Source organism: Staurois parvus, unplaced genomic scaffold (genome assembly GCF_062004578.1).
Source record: "Staurois parvus isolate SC_StPar_1 unplaced genomic scaffold, SC_StPar_1.0 ptg000151l, whole genome shotgun sequence".
Lineage (NCBI taxonomy): Eukaryota > Metazoa > Chordata > Amphibia > Anura > Ranidae > Staurois > Staurois parvus.
Window position 1 is genome coordinate 236484 of NW_028317947.1, and position 20448 is coordinate 256931.

At 42.7% G+C, this 20448-nt stretch overlaps 1 protein-coding gene across 3 annotated transcripts in view; it reads left to right on the top strand.

Moving 5' to 3' along the window:
* The window catches only part of CACNB1 (calcium voltage-gated channel auxiliary subunit beta 1), a 145921-nt gene that overhangs the window by 20982 nt on the left and 104491 nt on the right, over positions 1-20448 (top strand). The window contains exon 1 of one of the 3 annotated variants that reach the window (XM_089674305.1): positions 11804-11954. The exons of the other annotated variants lie outside the window; for them this stretch is intronic. Coding sequence (XP_089530431.1) covers positions 11880-11954 — 75 coding nt within the window. The 5' untranslated portion in view covers positions 11804-11879. Of the gene's footprint in view, positions 1-11803; positions 11955-20448 lie in introns of those variants that run through there. 3 annotated transcript variants of the gene reach the window in all.

Sequence of the window (20448 nt, forward strand, 5' to 3'; positions counted from 1 at the left end):
TGCAATTTCTCTAAAGGAAAGACCTACACTTTTAGGGGGTATAATGGTCTGTCTGTTTTCTTTTGTTAATTGCCTTTTTCTCACCATTTTGAGAGCAATATGCTAGTTCCTGCAGTACAATACTGTCAACATATTAGAGGGTGTGGTAACACAGTCTGTTTTAACACTTGTTTTATGCAGACTGCGAGCTTGTAAGTAATCTACAAACATTGAGACACCTGTAGAAATTGTTAGCATAAATGTTCAAGGTTTAATTTACTTAATTTACCTTGCTGGAGAACAACTGTGAGTTGTTAATCCACTACTTCATCCCTGAAAAAGTGAAATGTATATTATTTTTCAGTTTTTGTAAACCTAAACCTTTTTTCACCTCTGATAGTTTACTGCTCACCTTTGTACCATTTCTGGTTATTCACTGGACTTGAATTTTTTAAATTTCAATAAAAACTGAAAAAATTTACCAGTCAAATGTTTTTGACTGGTAAAGGATTCCCATTCTTTACAAGACACCTAGGGCTGCCCTAAAAAATTAGCACATCTTTTCACGTTTCTTTGACATCTGTAGTGGGGTGCAGTAGATCTGCCACTTGTCCCCCTGTTTATTTGCCTTGATGACTGAGCCCTTAGCCATTGCCCTCCATGCATCTGCTGTCATTAAGGGCTTATGGGTATCGAGGAACATCTCTCACTTTATGTGGATGATCTGATCCTATTCCTGCAAAACTCAGTTCCCTTAGTGTAGGTGGGCCTCTGGATTTTAATAGAGTTTACCACTTATTCTCCTATCAGATCCAGGAACGAGAGACATGGCAGACCCTGATATTACTCTGCAGTGGATCACACAGATAAAGTATCTGGGGGTAAACTTTTTGCCAGAATAACTGACTTTACCTCCCTTAGCCTTACCCCATTACTCATTTTTTGAAGCAAAAAAAATGCAGCCTGAAAACAACTGTTCTTATTCTTGAATGGCAAGGTAAATCTTCTTAAAAAGAAAATTATGCTGGTGTTTTTCTACTTTTGTAGGAAAGTCCTACCTGAGGAAAATGAACTGTTTGCTGTTTTCCTTTTGAGCCTACTTACATACTACAGGAGCCCTGGCTTGGCTCTGCTTGACCTGTACAACTACTACCTGGATGGCCAGATGGTTTTGGCTCACAGGATGATGGGGATGCTGTAGTGGTGCTAAAAGCAGCATGCCTAGGATCCTATGAGGTCCTGTGTCACCTGATTTCTGGAGTCCCCACACCTTGTACAGCCTTACGATCCCCATAAGGGCCCCACTCCATGCATGGCAGCAAATTCAGTTTGGCTCACCTTGCCTAGAGAATTGAGAAACCTGAACTGCTACTTAGGGATTCCTTATCTGTCCAGGATTTACAAAGAGCTTTTTCCGCTTTGCCTTCAATTATGGTGGATTGCAGAGAGAAGTGGGCGAGAAATGTTCAAGACTGTCAGGACAAGCACTGGATTGATATGTGGGACTACCCATTTATGCATATAGTCTCTGCTGGAGACCATCTCATTCATTATAAGTTCTTACTTAGAATCTATCTTACTCCTGCCAGACTTAAATGTTGGCGTTCTACTCACTCACCTGCTGACTTCATTCATATCTTTTGGAAATGCTCAGTGATTCAGAATTTTTGGACTGGGATCACCCAGTTTATAAATGAGATATCTACATCATATATTACTAGTTTTTATCTGCCTGCTGGGGCATGTGGGGCGGTTTCCCTTATGTCCCTAACAGCCATACTTCTGCTCTATGCATGGAAAGCCATTCTCTTGCACTGGTAGAAACCAGATGCACCCTCCCTTGCCTTCTAAAAAGAACTGGTCAATTCACTGCTATAATTTAACAAATCTACATATGAACATAAATCCTGTCCAATTAAGTTTAATAAGGTGTGAAACTGTTAGCTATTTATGATTCACTCAAATATTTGAAATGCATACCTTGTTTCATATGCCCCCTGTCCAGCACCCCATCTAGGTGAACAATTGAGACACTCAGGGTACACCTCAGGAGTCTGTGGAGGGTGAGAGGATGTATGCTTTTTGTGGAGATACACTATATTGCCAAAGTATTGGGACACCCCTCCAAATCATTGGTTTCAGGTGTTCCAATCACCTCAATGGCCACAGGTGTATAAAATCAAGCACCTAGGCATGCAGACTGCTTTTTCAAACATTTGTGAAAGAATGGGTCGCTCTCAGGAGCTCATTGAATTCTAGCAGGGTAACGTGATAGGTTGCCACCTGTGCAATAAGTTCATCCATGAAATGTCTTTGCTACTAAATATTCCACAGTCAACTGTTAGTGGTATTATAACACAGTGGCCTCATGGAATGGGTTTCCGTGGCCGAGCAACTGCATTGAAGCCTTACATCACCAAGTGCGATGGAAAGTGTCATATGCAGTGGTGTAAAGCACGCCACCACTAGACTCTAGAGCAGTCGAGACGTGTTCTCTGGAGTGATGAATCATGCTTCTCTGGCAATCTGATGGACATGTCTGGGTTTGCCGATTGCCAGAATGGTACTTGCCTGACTACATTGTGCCAAGGGTAAAGATTGGTGGAGGGGGGATTATGATGTGGGGTTGTTCTTCAGGGGTTGGGCTTGGCCCTTTAGTTCCAGGGAAGGGAACTCTTATGGCTAGTTCACACTAGATGCAGTTCAGTGTTCTTAGTTTTCTGCATCAAAAATGCATGCAGAGTGTTTTCCATGTATTCCAATGGCCCTAGGTCACATCAGTGCAGTTGGTTTCCGGTGCAGAAAAAAAGTAGAACATGCTGCATTTTTTCTGCACAGAACCATACTGGAACATAGCAAACTTCATCAAAACTGCACAGGAACTGCGTGTGGTGTAAACTGCAAGCAAAAACGTATCCGGAATGCATCCGGAGTGCGTTTTAGTGGTGTGAACTGGCTGTTAAGGCGTCAGCATACAAGACATTTTGGACAATTTCATGCTCCCAACTTTGTGGGAACAGTTTGGTGATGGCCCCTTCCTGTTCCAACATGACTGTGCACCAGGGCACAAAGCAAGGTCCATAAAGACATGGATGAACGAGTTTGGGGTGTAGGAACTTGACTGGCCTGCACAGAGTCCTGACCTTAACCCGATAGAACACCTTTGGGATGAATTAGAGTGGAGACTGCGAGCCAGGCTTTCTCGTCCGACATCAGTGCCTGATCTCACGGATGTGCTTCTGGAAGAATGGTCAAACATTTCCATACCAGGAGTGAACTGACCATTCAAGCACTTGAGCACTGCCAGAGTTCCCGGGGTCTGTAGGGGGCCCCATAAAATGCCCCTGGTACCTTTTTTATAGGCTTTTTTGGGTGTGCTTTGAGTGTGGGCAAGGACACAGGGGCCCCATGATCCCCTATTGCTCAGGGGGGCCCCATGAGTTGTCAGTCCGCCCCTGTTCCATACACACTCCTTGTGGACAGCCATTCAAGAAGAGTTGAAGCTGTTATAGCTGCAAAGGTTGGGCTAACTCATTATTGAACCCTACGGACTAAGACTGGGATGTCATTAAAGTTCATGTGCGTGTAAAGGCAGGCCGACCAATACTTTGGCAATATAGTGTAAATCTTGCAATTTTATGACTTGCCTATGCTGTCATTGGTTGCAGTGGCTGAACAAATGCTGGTTTTTCAGCAGGACCATTCGACAGAAGGTGGTCTAATACTTCTATTGAACACAGGAGTACTCACAGACCAAAATGCTAGCAATGCATGCTGAACTGGCCAGATTTTAATATGTGTATACCCAGCTTAAGTCAATATAATACATAGTAATGGTGTTTATTGTTTTTCACAATGATCTGCCTCATTGCAAAACCCACTGATGGCACATGATTACTCTGTACTCCTACTTTGATTTGTGTTGCACTGTAGCACTGCTGGTGTGTAATATTATGCTGTGCCACCAGGTTGCCTTCTTGTATAAAACCCACAATGCAGAATTACTTCTTTTGTAGGCATACTGTAAATGTTTTGCTCCATGTAAGACTTCTTTTTTTTGCCTCTTGTTGGCATTTCAAATGTCTTAAAAGAAATGTAATTTACCTCTTGGTAAATGCAGCTGGGAAGCTAGATTTCTTAAACAAACTGCTGGAGGGGGTAAGAGGGACTGAGCAGGGCTTTTACGTAATTTTCCGTACCATCATTTTGTAAATTGTTACTTTGGAAATGGGTACACAGTAAGGATCAGGTAGCTCCTTGCATTTCACTTTATTCTCAGGAAAAACACTACTCTTAACACTAGGAGATTATTTATGAACTAACAAGCTGACCACAAATACAGTGGACCAGAGTGGTGGTCAGTTTTAAAGTGGCTAAGGTTAAGGTCATTCAGTCTAAGTAAATTTTCTCTAGTCGATTTTACAGTTTCTCGGTTCTGGCTTAAACTTTCAGAATTAGTTACAGCTACTCTATCACTGTCCAATGGCTAAAAAAGGGCAAATGGACATCAGAGCCTTTTTTCTGCTTGTAATGGAATGGTAAAGGGGTGTCCACTGTCTCTCCTATTGGATGCTATAGCTCTGAAAAGCTGTGAAACTCCTGGTAGTAAAACTCTAGGTGGACCCAGACCTTAAGAAGATCATTTGCAGATGAAATTTCTGTCATTAAAAACTGCAGTAAACTTATTTAATAATATGAGCAGTACCCAAGTTGGTCAAAATCCCAGATCCTTCCTTCTAATAGTTTTCCTCCCACACAAGAACAAGCTTACCTTCCTCTAGTTTAAAACAGATTCTACTGAATAGAACTTATTAGAGAGCGTTATTTATAGATGTTATTAGAGGACATCAACCCTCTTGACTTTTATACGTTAAAGGTCGAACCCCCTTATTAAGGCTGTAAAGTCTACAACACTGATTTGGTATAGGGGTTTCTTTTTTGGGTCTTTATTGGGAACGATGGAATTGGACAAGGTGGGGGAATATGGGATACCCAGATAAACTGTAGAACCTAAAAACTAAAGGACTTCTCAACCTTATGTCTGCACTTGTACAAAAAGGAAAGTCCCACAGGATCTCTATGTTGATGGTGACTAAGAACTCCTTCCAGAGTGAAAACTACACAGTCACTGCTCGTCAGCACTGAGGTCATTTATTCACATAGCCACATGATCATCAATTGCCTTCTTCTGATATCTAGAAGGCTCTTTCTAGTGAGGGAGATGTAGAGTCACACCACCATAGGACAGCTGGTCTCTTTCCCACCACCTTCCTCCTGGTTTCTCCAATGAGCTTCTCCAGACGCAACTTGATCCCTGGACTTGAGCTTGCAAATAGGCCCCCAACTAAGCTTAGTTGGGACCATGGTGTCTTTGTGATGGCTTCCTCCCAGATTTGTACCCTGGGGCAGAGCTGCTGCACAGGGACCTGCTTCTGAAGGACTGGACCCAGGAAGACTGCACTATACTGTGCAGGTCTCAGACTGTTTGTAGGCTTTCTCACCACCTACTGGGCACACATTCACAGGGATTGGGAGTTACATAAATATTCAGGCTGCATGCCCTGTTCTTCCTCCTACTATGACACACTGAGCAGCCCTAAACAATCAACCCCTGCTCCTCTGATTACAAAGGAGCCACGCTAAATTAACCTAGCAGCCTACTATACACTAGGAGTGTGCTACATGCATTCTATGTTCTCTTACTATATTGTAATACAGTTGCTTGCATGATACATTTATCTACAGCATAGCTATTGTACACACTGTAATCTGTAATATCTCATACTTGCAATAAAGCTCAGTTTTGAATGATAAAAACCATAGGCTTTAATATCAACTTACATTACTTGCAGAATTCTGGTTCCAACCTAATACCCACCCTCATGTGCTTTATAAAGATGCTTAGCAGTTTTCCAGCCTGGGGAACCTGAAGCCAACAGAGCGCTATTAAATGAGGGAGCAGCTTAGGTCTGCACCATTGCCTGGCTTGGATTACATGCAGTTGGCTGTTATATAGAAGGAGGAAAGAAGGTGTAAATGTATACGAATGTTTGTGTAATAAGAGGATTGGAGGGATGTTGTCTATTGGAGGTACAATGCACATATCTTGATTTCTCTTTATTAGGATGTCTTTGATTGATGTTGATTTCTGGATATTAACAGGAAGTGAGAAATATGTTTCTAGTTGTCTGTGTATAAAGAGGAGATACAACGAAATTGTCCAGATGTCTGTGTATCTGAAAAAATGGGAGGTATGCTTCCTAAAGTCTGTGTATCAGCAGGGCATGATCGGTAAATATTCTGGTTTGTATTAGCAGACAGTGGCGTAACTAGAACCTTCAGGGCTCCGATGCAAGAAAAAATGAACGCCAACCCCCGACCAAGCTCTTCCCTCTGAGCCTGGTGGCAGAATGCCAGGGCCTGGTTGCAAGTGCGACCTTTGTGACCCTGGTAGTTCCACCACTGGTGTCCGTAGTTTTTTTTATTTTTGTTATTTTATCATTTCGATTTATTTATTTTACAGTATTTTTTAAAAATTTTTTTTACAGTTTTTTTTTAGGAACCCCGTTGGGGACTTTTGGTGAAATATCTACACACCCCCCTGATGTTCCACCTTTTGGACAGAGAAAGGAGATTGAGGTCACAGCCCTCATATATCTTGTGATTAAAAAACATTTCTAATCATATGGATTTAATCACAAGATCCCCCCTTACATCAGGGTCTTTAGAGCCCCCCTTACATCAGAGTCCTAATATGGTGTATTAAGACAAAGTGACAGGCAGGCATCCTGCTGTCTGTACTATATAATAGAAGGAGGGGAGAGGTAGGTGTCCTGCTGTCTGTACTATGTATTAGAAGAAGGTGAGAGGTAGGTTTCCTGCTGTTTGTGTTTTAGTAAGAGGCGAGAGGTAGGCGTCCTGCTGTCTGTACTATAAATTAAAAGGAGGTGAGAGGTAGGTGTTCTGCTGCCTGTACTATATATTAGAAGGAGGCGAGAGGTAGGTATCCTGCTGTCTGTGCTATATATTAGAAGGAGGTGAGAGGTAGGTGTCCTGCTGTCTGTACTATAAATTAAAAGGAGGTGAGAGGTAGGTGTTCTGCTGTCTCTACTATATATTAGAAGGAGGTGAGAGGTAGGTGTTCTGCTGTCTGTACTATATATTAGAAGGAGGCGAGAGGTAGGTGTTCTGCTGTCTGTACTATATATTAGAAGGAGGCGAGAGGTAGGTATCCTGCTGTCTGTACTATATATTAGAAGGAGGTGAGAGGTAGGTATCCTGCTGTGTGTGCTATATATTAGAAGGAGGTGAGAGGTAGGTATCCTGCTGTGTGTGCTATATATTAGAAGGAGGTGAGACGTAGGTGTCCTGCTGTCTGTACTGTATGTTAGAAGGAGGCGAGAGGTAGGTGTCCTGCTGTCTGTACTATATATTAGAAGGAGGCAAGAGGTAGGTGTCCTGCTGTCTGTAATATATATTAGAAGGAGGTGAGAGGTAGGTGTCCTGCTGTCTGTACTATATATTAGAAAGAGGTGAGAGGTAGGTGTCCTGCTGTCTATACTATATTTTAGAAAGAGGCAAGAGGTAGGTGTCCTGCTGTCTGTACTATATATTAGAAGGAGGTGAGAGGTAGGTGTCCTGCTGTCTGTACTATATATTAGAAGGAGGCGAGAGGTAGGTGTCCTGCTGTCTGTACTATGTATTAGAAGAAGGTGAGAGGTAGGTTTCCTGCTGTTTGTGTTTTAGTAAGAGGCGAGAGGTAGGCGTCCTGCTGTCTGTACTATAAATTAAAAGGAGGTGAGAGGTAGGTGTTCTGCTGCCTGTACTATATATTAGAAGGAGGCGAGAGGTAGGTATCCTGCTGTCTGTGCTATATATTAGAAGGAGGTGAGAGGTAGGTATCCTGCTGTCTGTGCTATATATTAGAAGGAGGTGAGAGGTAGGTGTCCTGCTGTCTGTACTATAAATTAAAAGGAGGTGAGAGGTAGGTGTTCTGCTGTCTCTACTATATATTAGAAGGAGGTGAGAGGTAGGTGTTCTGCTGTCTGTACTATATATTAGAAGGAGGCGAGAGGTAGGTGTTCTGCTGTCTGTACTATATATTAGAAGGAGGCGAGAGGTAGGTATCCTGCTGTCTGTACTATATATTAGAAGGAGGTGAGAGGTAGGTATCCTGCTGTGTGTGCTATATATTAGAAGGAGGTGAGACGTAGGTGTCCTGCTGTCTGTACTGTATGTTAGAAGGAGGCGAGAGGTAGGTGTCCTGCTGTCTGTACTATATATTAGAAGGAGGCAAGAGGTAGGTGTCCTGCTGTCTGTAATATATATTAGAAGGAGGTGAGAGGTAGGTGTCCTGCTGTCTGTACTATATATTAGAAAGAGGTGAGAGGTAGGTGTCCTGCTGTCTATACTATATTTTAGAAAGAGGCAAGAGGTAGGTGTCCTGCTGTCTGTACTATATATTAGAAGGAGGTGAGAGGTAGGTGTCCTGCTGTCTGTACTATATATTAGAAGGAGGTGAGAGGTAGGTGTCCTGTTGTCTGTACTATGTATTAGAAGGAGGTGAGAGGTAGGTGTCCTGTTGTCTGTACTATGTATTAGAAGGAGGTGAGAGGTAGGTGTCCTGCTGTCCGTACTATATATTAGAAGGAGGTGAGAGGTAGGTGTCCTGCTGTCTGTACGATATATTAGAAGGAGGCGAGAGGTAGGTATCCTGCTCTCTGTACTATATATTAGAAGGAGGTGAGAGGTAGGTGTCCTGCTCTCTGTACTATATATTAGAAGGAGGCGAGAGGTAGGTATCCTGCTCTCTGTACTATATATTAGAAGGAGGTGAGAGGTAGGCATCCTGCTGTCTGTACTATATATTTGAAGGAGGCGAGAGGTAGGTATCCTGCTGTCTGTACTATATATTTGAAGGAGGCGAGAGGTAGGTATCCTGCTGTCTGTACTATATATTAAAATGAGGTGAGAGGTAGGTGTCCTGATGTCTGTACTATATATTAGAAGGAGGCGAGAGGTTGGCTTCCTGCTGTTTGTACTATATGTTAAAAGGAGGCAAGAGGTAGGTGTCCTGCTGTCTGTACTATATATTAGAAGGAGGTGAGAGGTAGGTGTCCTGTTGTCTGTACTATGTATTAGAAGGAGGTGAGAGGTAGGTGTCCTGTTGTCTGTACTATGTATTAGAAGGAGGTGAGAGGTAGGTGTCATGTTGTCTGTACTATGTATTAGAAGGAGGTGAAAGGTAGGTATCCTGCTGTCTGTACTATATATTAGAAGGAGACGAGAGGTTGGTGTCCTGCTGTCTGTACTATATATTAAAAGGAGGTGAGAGGTAGGTGTCCTGCTGTCTGTACGATATATTAGAAGGAGGAGAGAGGTAGGTATCCTGCTGTCTGTACTATATATTAGAAGGAGGCTAGAGGTAGGTATCCTGCTGTCTGTACTATATATTAGAAGGAGGTGAGAGGTAGGTGTCCTGTTGTCTGTACTATGTATTAGAAGGAGGTGAGAGGTAGGTGTCCTGCTGTCCGTACTATATATTAGAAGGAGGTGAGAGGTAGGTGTCCTGCTGTCTGTACGATATATTAGAAGGAGGCGAGAGGTAGGTATCCTGCTCTCTGTACTATATATTAAAAGGAGGCGAGAAGTAGGCATCCTGCTGTATGTACTATATATTTGAAGGAGGCGAGAGGTTGGCTTCCTGCTGTTTGTACTATATGTTAAAAGGAGGCAAGAGGTAGGTGTCCTGCTGTCTGTACTATATATTAGAAGGAGGAGAGGTAGGTGTCCTGTTGTCTGTACTATATATTAGAAGGAGGAGAGGTAGGTGTCCTGTTGTCTGTACTATGTATTAGAAGGAGGTGAGAGGTAGGTATCCTGCTGTCTGTACTATATATTAGAAGGAGACGAGAGGTTGGTGTCCTGCTGTCTGTATTATATATTAGAAGGCGGCGAAAGGTAGGTATCCTGCTGTTTGTATTATATATTAGAAGGAGGTGAGAGGTAGGTGTCCTACTGTCTGTACTATATATTATAAATAGGTGAGAGGTAGGTGTCCTGTTTTCTGTTCTATATATTAGAAGGAGACGAGAGGTTGGTGTCCTGCTGTCTGTACTATATATTAGAAAGAGGTGAGAGGTAGGTGTCCTGTTGTCTGTACTATACATTAGAAGGAGGTGTGAGGTAGGTGTCCTGTTGTCTGTACTATACATTAGAAGGAGGTGAGAGGTAGGTATCCTGCTGTCTGTATTATATATTAGAAGGAGGTGAGAGGTAGGTGTCCTACTGTCTGTACTATATATTATAAAGAGGTGAGAGGTAGGTGTCCTGCTGTCTGTACTATATATTAGAAGGAGGCGAGAGGTAGGTGTCCTGCTGTCTGTACTATATATTAGAAGGAGGCAAAAGGTAGGTGTCCTGCTGTCTGTACTATATATTAGAAGGAGGTGAAAGGTAGGTGTCCTGCTGTCTGTACTATATATTAGAAGGAGGTGAGAGGTAGGTGTCCTGCTGTCTGTACTATATATTAGAAGGAGGTGAAAGGTAGGTGTCCTGCTGTCTATACTATAAATTAGAAGGAGGCGAGAGGTAGGTGTCCTGCTGTCTGTACTATATATTAGAAGGAGGCGAGAGGTAGGTGTCCTGCTGTCTGTACTATATATTAGAAGGAGGCGAGAGGTAGGTGTCCTGCTGTCTGTATTATATATTAGAAGGCGGCGAAAGGTAGGTATCCTGCTGTTTGTATTATATAATAGAAGGAGGTGAGAGGTAGGTGTCCTACTGTCTGTACTATATATTATAAATAGGTGAGAGGTAGGTGTCCTGTTTTCTGTTCTATATATTAGAAGGAGACGAGAGGTTGGTGTCCTGCTGTCCGTACTATACATTAGAAGGAGGTGAGAGGTAGGTGTCCTGTTGTCTGTACTATACATTAGAAGGAGGTGAGAGGTAGGTATCCTGCTGTCTGTATTATATATTAGAAGGAGGTGAGAGGTTGGTGTCCTACTGTCTGTACTATATATTATAAAGAGGTGAGAGGTAGGTGTCCTGCTGTCTGTACTATATATTAGAAGGAGGCGAGAGGTAGGTGTCCTGCTGTCTGTACTATATATTAGAAGGAGGCAAAAGGTAGGTGTCCTGCTGTCTGTACTATATATTAGAAGGAGGTGAAAGGTAGGTGTCCTGCTGTCTGTACTATATATTAGAAGGAGGCGAGAGGTAGGTGTCCTGCTGTCTGTACTATATATTAGAAGGAGGTGAGAGGTAGGTGTCCTGCTGTCTGTACTATATATTAGAAGGAGGTGAAAGGTAGGTGTCCTGCTGTCTGTACTATAAATTAGAAGGAGGCGAGAGGTAGGTGTCCTGCTGTCTGTATTATATATTAGAAGGAGGCGAAAGGTAGGTGTCCTGCTGTCTGTACTATATATTAGAAGGAGGCGAGAGGTAGGTGTCCTGCTGTCTGTACTATATATTAGAAGGAGGCGAGAGGTAGGTGTCCTACGGCCTGTTCATTAGCAAAGATGTGAGAGGCCGGTGCCCTTCTGGCTGCATGTTAGGCTGGGAGGAGAGGCATGTGTCCTGATGTCTGTATGTTAGAAGGTTAGAGGTGTCTTGGTGAAACATGACAGTATTTTTAAACATGAAATCCTAACTATCTCTACATTATCTACGTTCTATATTCTTTAAATGCAATTTTTTTCTACAACCCCCCCCAACCCAGTTCCTCCCTAGTAAATCCTATCTCCTTATAGCCAGCATGTCAGCCCCCTTGCTCCTATTTGCATTTCTCCCTGTCCCCCAAACAGTGCTAAATATACCCTGTCAGGTTGCAAAGGCTGCAGGATTTCTGTAACACGAGCCTGAGGCTCTGGAGAGACCTCTCCGAGGAGAGGAGCAGAATGTCTGCTCCAGAGCCTCTCTCCGGAGCAGCCTCCATCATGGACTCCACACCCAAATCCCCACGTCTTGTCTTGGTGAGAACTTTTTGTGTCTTTGCTGTCAATGCCTTTTCTGTGTTTTTCTGTCTTTGCCATTTCCAGACAGTCTGCGCATAAACTTCAGAAGAGTTTGCTTCTTTACCTTAAAGGTCCCATTATGTATGTTGTGCTGTCAACATCCAATTTTTCCCTCTCCGTTCTATCCTCCACTTTTGATAAGGCATGTTGGGGTTCGTCTCTCCTGGGAGAGTAGGTACTTTCTGGGGTTATATTTAGGGTTTCCTAATTTATCTCAACCTTGCCAGTGTACTGTAATGCTTTGCGATCGGGGGCTATAGCAAGGTAAGAAAGTATGGACAGAGGATTTCTGTGTATGGTTAATGAGCATTAAAACCTTCCAACTAGAATGCCTACGTACAATCAGAATAGTAGATGCATAGTTCATGTAGGAAAAAGGGCTGAACTACACTATTATGCCTTTTTTTATATTGTGAGATTTAAGTTTTTCATCAAATGATATAATATTAATAAATTATTGTTGCTCTTGTTTTATTATAATTGATTTCTATAGCACTAACATCTTCCTTGATGGCTTCTAAGTGAGAAAGAGGGTTACAATGTTTTTATCTCCATACCTAACATAAACACTTCACACAGGAGAAAGCAAAACCACACTCAAAAGGTCTCAGTTTAAAAGCAAAATGTTTATAAAGCAGCCCAGAACATCTTGTTTTTGGCTATGGGCGACTTGATCTTTGATAGATTTATTATATAATATCACCCATATTATTATGGGAGCAGTAGTAAGGAATCTGCAGTATTATATAATGCTGTAAAACCTAACAGGATCTTTTTTTGTTTGTGACCTATGTCAGTAATGATAATGATTGGTGGAGGCAGGTACAAGTCTACTACTGACACTCAGCTGAATTCCCAGTAAAGAGCTAAACCAGGAGCATGCTATGATTGTGCAAGACCTGAGGCACCCATGGGCACCAGAGAAAGAGAAGCTGCAGTGTACATAGCTCCCTTATGTTGTTGGTCAGTGGTGCAGTGTCCCCTTACGTTGTTGGTCAGTGGTGAAGTGCCCCCTTACATTGTTGGTCAGTGGTGAAGTGCTCCCTTACGTTGTTGGTCAGTGGTGAAGTGCTCCCTTACGTTGTTGGTCAGTGGTGCAGTGTCCCCTTACGTTGTTGGTCAGTGGTGAAGTGCCCCCTTACATTGTTGGTCAGTGGTGAAGTGCTCCCTTACGTTGTTGGTCAGTGGTGAAGTGCTCCCTTACGTTGTTGGTCAGTGGTGCAGTGTCCCCTTACGTTGTTGGTCAGTGGTGAAGTGCCCACTTACGTTGTTGGTCAGTGGTGAAGTGCCCACTTACGTTGTTGGTCAGTGGTGAAGTGCCCCCTTACGTTGTTGGTCAGTGGTGAAGTGCCCCCTTACTAGGTTGGTCAGTGGGGAAGTACCCCCCTACATTGTTGGCCAGGGGTGAAGTATCCCTTACGTTGTTGGCCATGGTGAAGTGCCCGCTTGCCAGCTTGCCAAGTTGGCCAGTGGTGACTTGACCCCTTACCAGGTTGGCCAGTGGTGGTGCCCCCTTACCAGGTTGGCCAGTGGTGAAGTGCCCCCTTACCAGGTTGGCCAGTGGTGAAGTGCCCCCTTACCAGGTTGGCCAGTGGTGAAGTGCCCCCTTGCTAAGTTGGTCAGTGGTGAAGTACCCCCCTTATGTTGCTGTCCAGTGGTGAAGTGCCCCCTTACGTTGTTGGCCAGTGTTGAAGTGCTCCCTTTAAGGTTTGTTAGTGGTTATGTGCCCCTGTAAATTGGTAGTTAGTTGTGGAATGCCTCATTACATTGGTGGTCACTGTGAGACATGCCCCTTTACTTTGATAGTTAGTGATGAAGTGCATATTATGGTGGTAAATTGCACCTTATGTTGGTGGCCAGTGTCCAGGTTCCCTCCTATGTTGTTGATCAGTAGGAGTTCAGCTAAATAAATAATTGGTAACCTGTGGCTATTTACTTGAGGGAGGATTGAAGGAGGAGAGGCTCTTGACTCTTTGCCAGGCAGGGGCTGCAAAGGGACTGGGTCTTGCTAAACCCAAAACACCCAGCAGGAGACCTGGGGCACATACCCCAAGTGCTGATACTCCGTGATGCCCATGCGCCAAGTTTACAGTTTTCTTAACCCTTTATTTGAAGCAGAAGTATATCATGACTGATAGATATAAGCAGTTCAGTTTAAGTAATGCACAAAAAAGGGCTGCACCGCTCCAAGTCCCGAATGTGTTTCTCCAGTCCCCTCTGCACCAGATGCTGGCTTTAAGAGCTCATTCGGGACAAGGTCATCTGGTGCCCAGGGTAAAAATGGCAAATTGCGTCCCCCCCAGCTTTGGTGCACATTTCAGCAATAAAAACCTCCACATTGCTGCCAATTTACTCAATAAGAATGCCAAACATTAGTGCCAGTGTCTGTAATAACGTCAGCATTGGTACCAGGTTACACAATAATAACCCCCTGCATTGATGCCAGTCAACATAATAACCCCCTGCATTGGTGCCAGGTTTCACAATAATAACACCTACATTGATGTTAGGGGTGTTATGCTATTTAAATTCTCCTTCAGGGTTAGTGACAGTGCTATTCAAAACATGCATCTGCATTGGTGGTGGTAATTAACCCCTTAGTGCTGCTGTAGTGGCCAGTGGCTGTGTTTATTAACTTCTTCATGGTGCAGCATGAATTAACCCAGCCACTGGCCACTAATGCAGCACGAAGGGGTTAACTAACACCACCACTGGTCACTAGGGCTAATTAATACTACCGCTGGCTACTAATGCAGCATGAAGGGGTTAACTAACTGCCAGTGGCCACTAATGCATCATTAATGGGGCTGATTAATCCCATCATGCTGCATTAGTTGCCAATGATAGTGTTAATATAACCCTTTGTAATGCAGCATGAAGAAGTTAATAAACACTGCCACTGACCAGTAATAGGAAATCAAGAGGGTAAATATTAACACTGCCACTGGCCACTTGTGCACTAATGACCAATGGCAGTTCATTTCTGCTGCATTACTGGCCAATGACAGTGTTACCTAATTTATCTCTTAGAACAATATAAATCAAAAGTGCAGCGCTAGAAAAAGACACACTATGAGTATAAATCATTAAGTGAACAGTTCATATGGTGATTTGAAGTGACTTCAGGTGCTTTCATATAACTGTATCCTCCTGGTGGTAAGGTGCTGTGAGGTAAAGTGCAGAAAGAATGCACACTCACCAGAACGCACAATATAATGGGCGTTTGTATATATATATATATTTCTCCTGAAGTCGTCTGCCGGTCTGGGTGATGTCTGGAATCCAGTATCTTCCCTTCAGTGATCCTGGATATTATTAATAGGGCATCAGGGTGGTCCAGAGTACCCCTCAGGTGATAGCCTATGGACTGCTCTATAGAGGTTGTGAAGGCTCCTTCTCCAGTGGTCAAGTGGATGGCTGTGGATTAATACTCCCCAAGGGAGTCAAAGCAGAGACATCTCCATAGTGTAGTAGGTATATACTTTATTGTAATAAATGAGGATTCTTAAAGAGTGAAAATCGGTAAATAAACAAGCGGTAGCATGGACTAACCGTCCAGTGTTAAAGATGGCCGCCGGAGCTCCACGATGCTCCGGCGGCGTGGCGTCACGGCGTTGCTGGCTCCTCCTACGCGTTTCGTGCGCACGCACGTCTTCCGGGGGGACTTGCCAATCACCACCACCATTACCCCCCTACTCCTCCAGGACTTAACCAGTTCACAAGGAATTTCTTTAATGTATAAAGTATAGCAAAGTTATCCTCCTCAGCTTGCTCTCTTTTGTTATTGACCTACCTATCTACAGTGTATCAGACCAACATGCTTCCTCCTGGTTGCCACACTCTCTTCACAGCCTCTGAATGACATCACATCAGAGGCCAAGCCATGACAGTCAACTGTGAGGAGAAGATCTTACCACCTAACAGAGACATGTGATGTGACCCATATGGAAGAAAAATATATATATATATACACTGTATGTTGAAATGCATTTTTATTACAAAATATATGAAAAATATTTTTAAAAATACATTTGAAATATACTGTATGTTTTTAAATGGTTCCCGCCCGGCCAATAGCACAAAGGTGGCCGGCAAAACACCTCGTCCCTCCGGGTGGACGGGTGGCATCCTTTCAGGCATGCGTAGTGCGCCTGCCCGCAGGGCCGCTCTGCGGCGCGTTCTGTCACCGGCCTTGTACCTCGGACACAGCCGATGACAGATCTGTGTACCGGCCCTGTTTCCAGTACCATGTGACCTGCTGTGACCAATCACAGCAGGTCACATGACAGTTGTATACAATGGATGGCTTCCTTTCATGCTATCCATTGTATACAAGTGTGTCTAGCTGTGAATGGTCAAAGCGATCACATGCACAAGCTAGGCCAATCACAACCCAGCTGTGTCATGTGGTTAGCTGTGGCCAAATCACAGTTAACCACAAGAAAAAAACCCTGAATGAATCAATGTCATTCAGGTAAATACTGATCACTTCCCCAAAGTAGTACAATGTTACTATGGTAACATTATACTACTTTGGTCATAGTGAAATATGAAAAAAAATCTTAAAAAAAGAGAAAAAATTTAATAAAAATTAAAAATAATAAAAAAAACAAATTAAAAAACAATTATCAAAAATATTTTTTTTGTTCGTACTGTCACCAGTCAGTTATATGATGACACTGTACTGCACTGGTGACATTATGTAAATAAAAATAGTGAAAACAATTTTTTTAATTTTTTCATTTTCCGAAAAATTATGACAAAAAATTACAACTTCAAAAAACTCGCCATTCCTCTTATGAAATACGTCGGACTGTCTATTTTGCAAAAAGGGGTCATTTGGGGGATATCTGTACTGTTCTGTACTCAAGAAATTAGATTGGCTGTCATTACTTCAGGATTGATCAATTTTCAGATCTATACCATAGTTTGTAAACTCTATAACTTTCCTACAAACTAAAAAATACATCCTAATTTGGGTTTTTTTCACCAAAGACATGTAGCAGAATACATCTTGGCCTAAATTTATGAAGAACAATTATTTATTTGCAAAACTTTACAACAGAAACAAAGAAAAACTTGTTTAGTTTTTTAAATTTTCGGTCTTATTTTGTTAATTTAGCAAAAAATAAAAACCCCAGCGGTGATTAAATACCACCAAAAGAAAGCTCTAGTTGTGTGAAGAAAATGATAAAATTTTAGTTTGGGTACAGTGTTGTATGACCGCGCAATTGTCATTCAAAGTGTGAGAACGCTGAAACCTGAAAAATGGCCTGGGCAGGAAGGGGGTAAAAGTGCCCTGTATGGAAGAGGTTAAATCTACAAATCTACATTTTTGGAATGCATTTACAAATATATGTAAAAATGCTTAAATTACTTTTTTATATGTTAAAAAAAATCTGAAGAATATATTTAAAAAAATATATTTTAAAAACTATTTTTTTTTAAATATCTTCTTTAGATTTTTTTAACATATATAAAAAGCCATTTTAACATATATTTTTACATATATTTGTAAATGCATTCCAAAAATGTAGATTTGTATTTTTAAAGACCTACTGTAGATTTGAAATTTATTTAAAAAAATATTTTTCATATATTTTGTAATAAAAACACATTTCAATATACAATGTGTGTGTGTATATATATATATATATATATATATATATATATAATTTTTTCTTTTATGTATATATGTGTACTGTATGCATGTGTGTGTGTGTGTGTGTGTGTGTGTGTGTGTGTGTGTGTGTGTGTATATATATATATATATATATATATATATATATATATATATATATATATATATGAATATGGCCAGAATTGTAGCATTTCAAATACATGTCAATATATTTGAGAAGAATATTTTTAAAATATATTTTTCTTCCATGTGGGGAGGTCTCCCAGTGCCAGGTTCAGGAGCACAGGAAGCACTCCAGCACTTGGCATCCCACTGCTACTCTGCAAGTTCAAGGTCACAAGGTACTCTGATCTAGGCATTGGTGGTGATTCTGTGCTGGGCATCTTCAACCGCCCTCAAGTAGACTTTAGGGGCAGCACTGCCTACAGTGTCACTCACGCCACTCCACCTGTGCCCCCTGTCCCCCATTGAATAGTTGCAGCCCGGGCACTTGTCCCTTCTGCCCCCCTTCCAGCCCTGCTGTTCGGCACTTCTGGCAAAAACAGAGCCGCACTCGAGAGAGTTACACCGTGAAGTTTAATCGAAACATCTGGCCTCCTACACAGTCCCTGCCCTTAACCATTCCCTTCAGAAGGTTGTGGCTGAGGGTGGGGACTGTGTTGGAAGCCCAGCTACTTTGATTAAACTTCATGGTGTCAGTCCTTGTTGTGAGGCCTTTTTTCTTCAGTCTAAGTAATGTTGAATGCACATGGAAATATACATCAATTCAAAAATAATTTCACACATTTTTCACATATGATAACTAAACATAAGTGCATATTTTTCCTGTATATAAAGGCAATAAACATATGTTTCACTTTTCATTTCCCCATCAAAACCTTGAGGGAGGGGGTGAAGGGATGTGATGCAATATTGAACATATAAATGGGTAGCTGGAGTAGGATGAGGAGAGAAACCCTCTAAGTAGGTAAAGGAGAACAAAGGTGAAGGAAGGGCAGATGGGGTAAGGGGAGAGAAGAGAGAAAAATAAAACCAACTTAACCAGTAGCCTACAGGGCACTTATACCCCCTTCCTGCCCAGGCCAATTTCCAGCTTTCAGCGCTGTCACACTTTGAATGACAATTGCGCAGTCATGCAACACTTTTTTTTTTTATCATTTTTTTGTGACAGATAAAGCTTTATTTTGGTGGTATTTAATCACCTCTGGGTTTTTTATTTTTTCTTAAACAAACCAAAAACCACTGAAAATTTTTGTTATAAAAGTTTGGAAATAAGTGAATTTTCTCCTTCACTGATGTGCGCTAATGAGGCTGTAGTGATGGGCACTGATAGGCTGCACTGATGGACACTGATAGGCGGCACTGATGGGCACTGATGAGGCACTGGTAGGTGGCACTGATGGGCATTGACAGGCATCACTGATGGGCACTGAAAGGCAGCACTCATATATGGCATTGACTGGCACTGATAGGTGACACTGACTGGCACTGTTAGGCGGCACTGATAGGCATCACTGATGGGCATTGATAGGCGGCACTGACTGGCACTGATAGGTGGCACTGATTGACAGCACTGATAGGTGGCACTGGCTGGCACTGATGGGTGGCACTGGCACTGATGGGTGACACTGAAAGGCAGCTCAGATGGGCACTGATATGTGGGACTGATGTGCACTGAAATGTGGCACTGATGTGCCACTGATGGGCACTGGCTGGTGGCATGGATGAGCACTGACAGCTGGCACTGATGGACACTGATAGGTGGCACCGCTGGGGCTACACAGATCATCAGGGCACACTGATCATCAGTGCCCTGATGATCAGTGTACATGTCGCCTCTGAGGAATGCCGATTACCGGCTCTCCTCTCCAGCTGTCAGCGTAACAGCTTGTGAGGAGAGAAATGTCGATAACCGGCATTTCCCGGTTTACATGTGATCAGCTGTGATTGGACACAGCTGATCACATGACCGAGCCAACATCTTCGGCTCTTTCCGTTGATCGGTGATCCGCTGTGTCCGAGGGACACAGCGCACCACCGATCGCCGCGCTGCACGCTCCCAGAGGCGCACATGCGTGGTTAGAATGGGACGACGTCATATGACATCGTCCCAGAACAAGAGAACCACCTTGCACCTTCATTGTACTATATGGTGGGCGGCAGGTGGTTAAATGTGTGTCTCACTGCTCTCTGTACCACTCCTTGCCCTCATCTCTACAGTATGGAATCTTTGTATAGAAACCAAGGTGTCCAAATTTTTTAATTGTTTTTTCAGCTTGATCTTTAATGCCCACAGTAAGTTGTTTCATTAACTGAATGTTGGCCACTGTAGCGTGCCACTGCTCTATTCTAGGTGGATCAACCTTTTTCCACATGGCGGGTTTGCAGAGAGGCAATCTGATATTCCCTGGATCAATGTTACCTATAAATGTTAGTATCCAGTTATATTCTGTGTATCTAAGAAAGAATCCAGGTCTTTATTGAAGCAATCCACTGAACTGGCCAGAACCAACTCTTGAGGGAGTCTATTCCACATTTTCCACAAAGAAACCTTTCCGTGTTTGGAGATTAAATGTCTTTTCCTCCAGATGTAAAGAGTGCCCCCTTGTCCTCTGTGATGACCTCAGGGTGAATAACTACACCGAGTTCACTATACGAACCACTGATGTATTTATACATGTTGATCATATCCCCCCTTAATCTCCTCTTCTCAAGAGAGAATAAATTCAGTTCCTCTAATCTTTCCTCATAGCTGAGCTCCTCCATGCCTCTTATCAGTTTGGTTGCCCTTCTCTGCACTTTCTCCAGTTC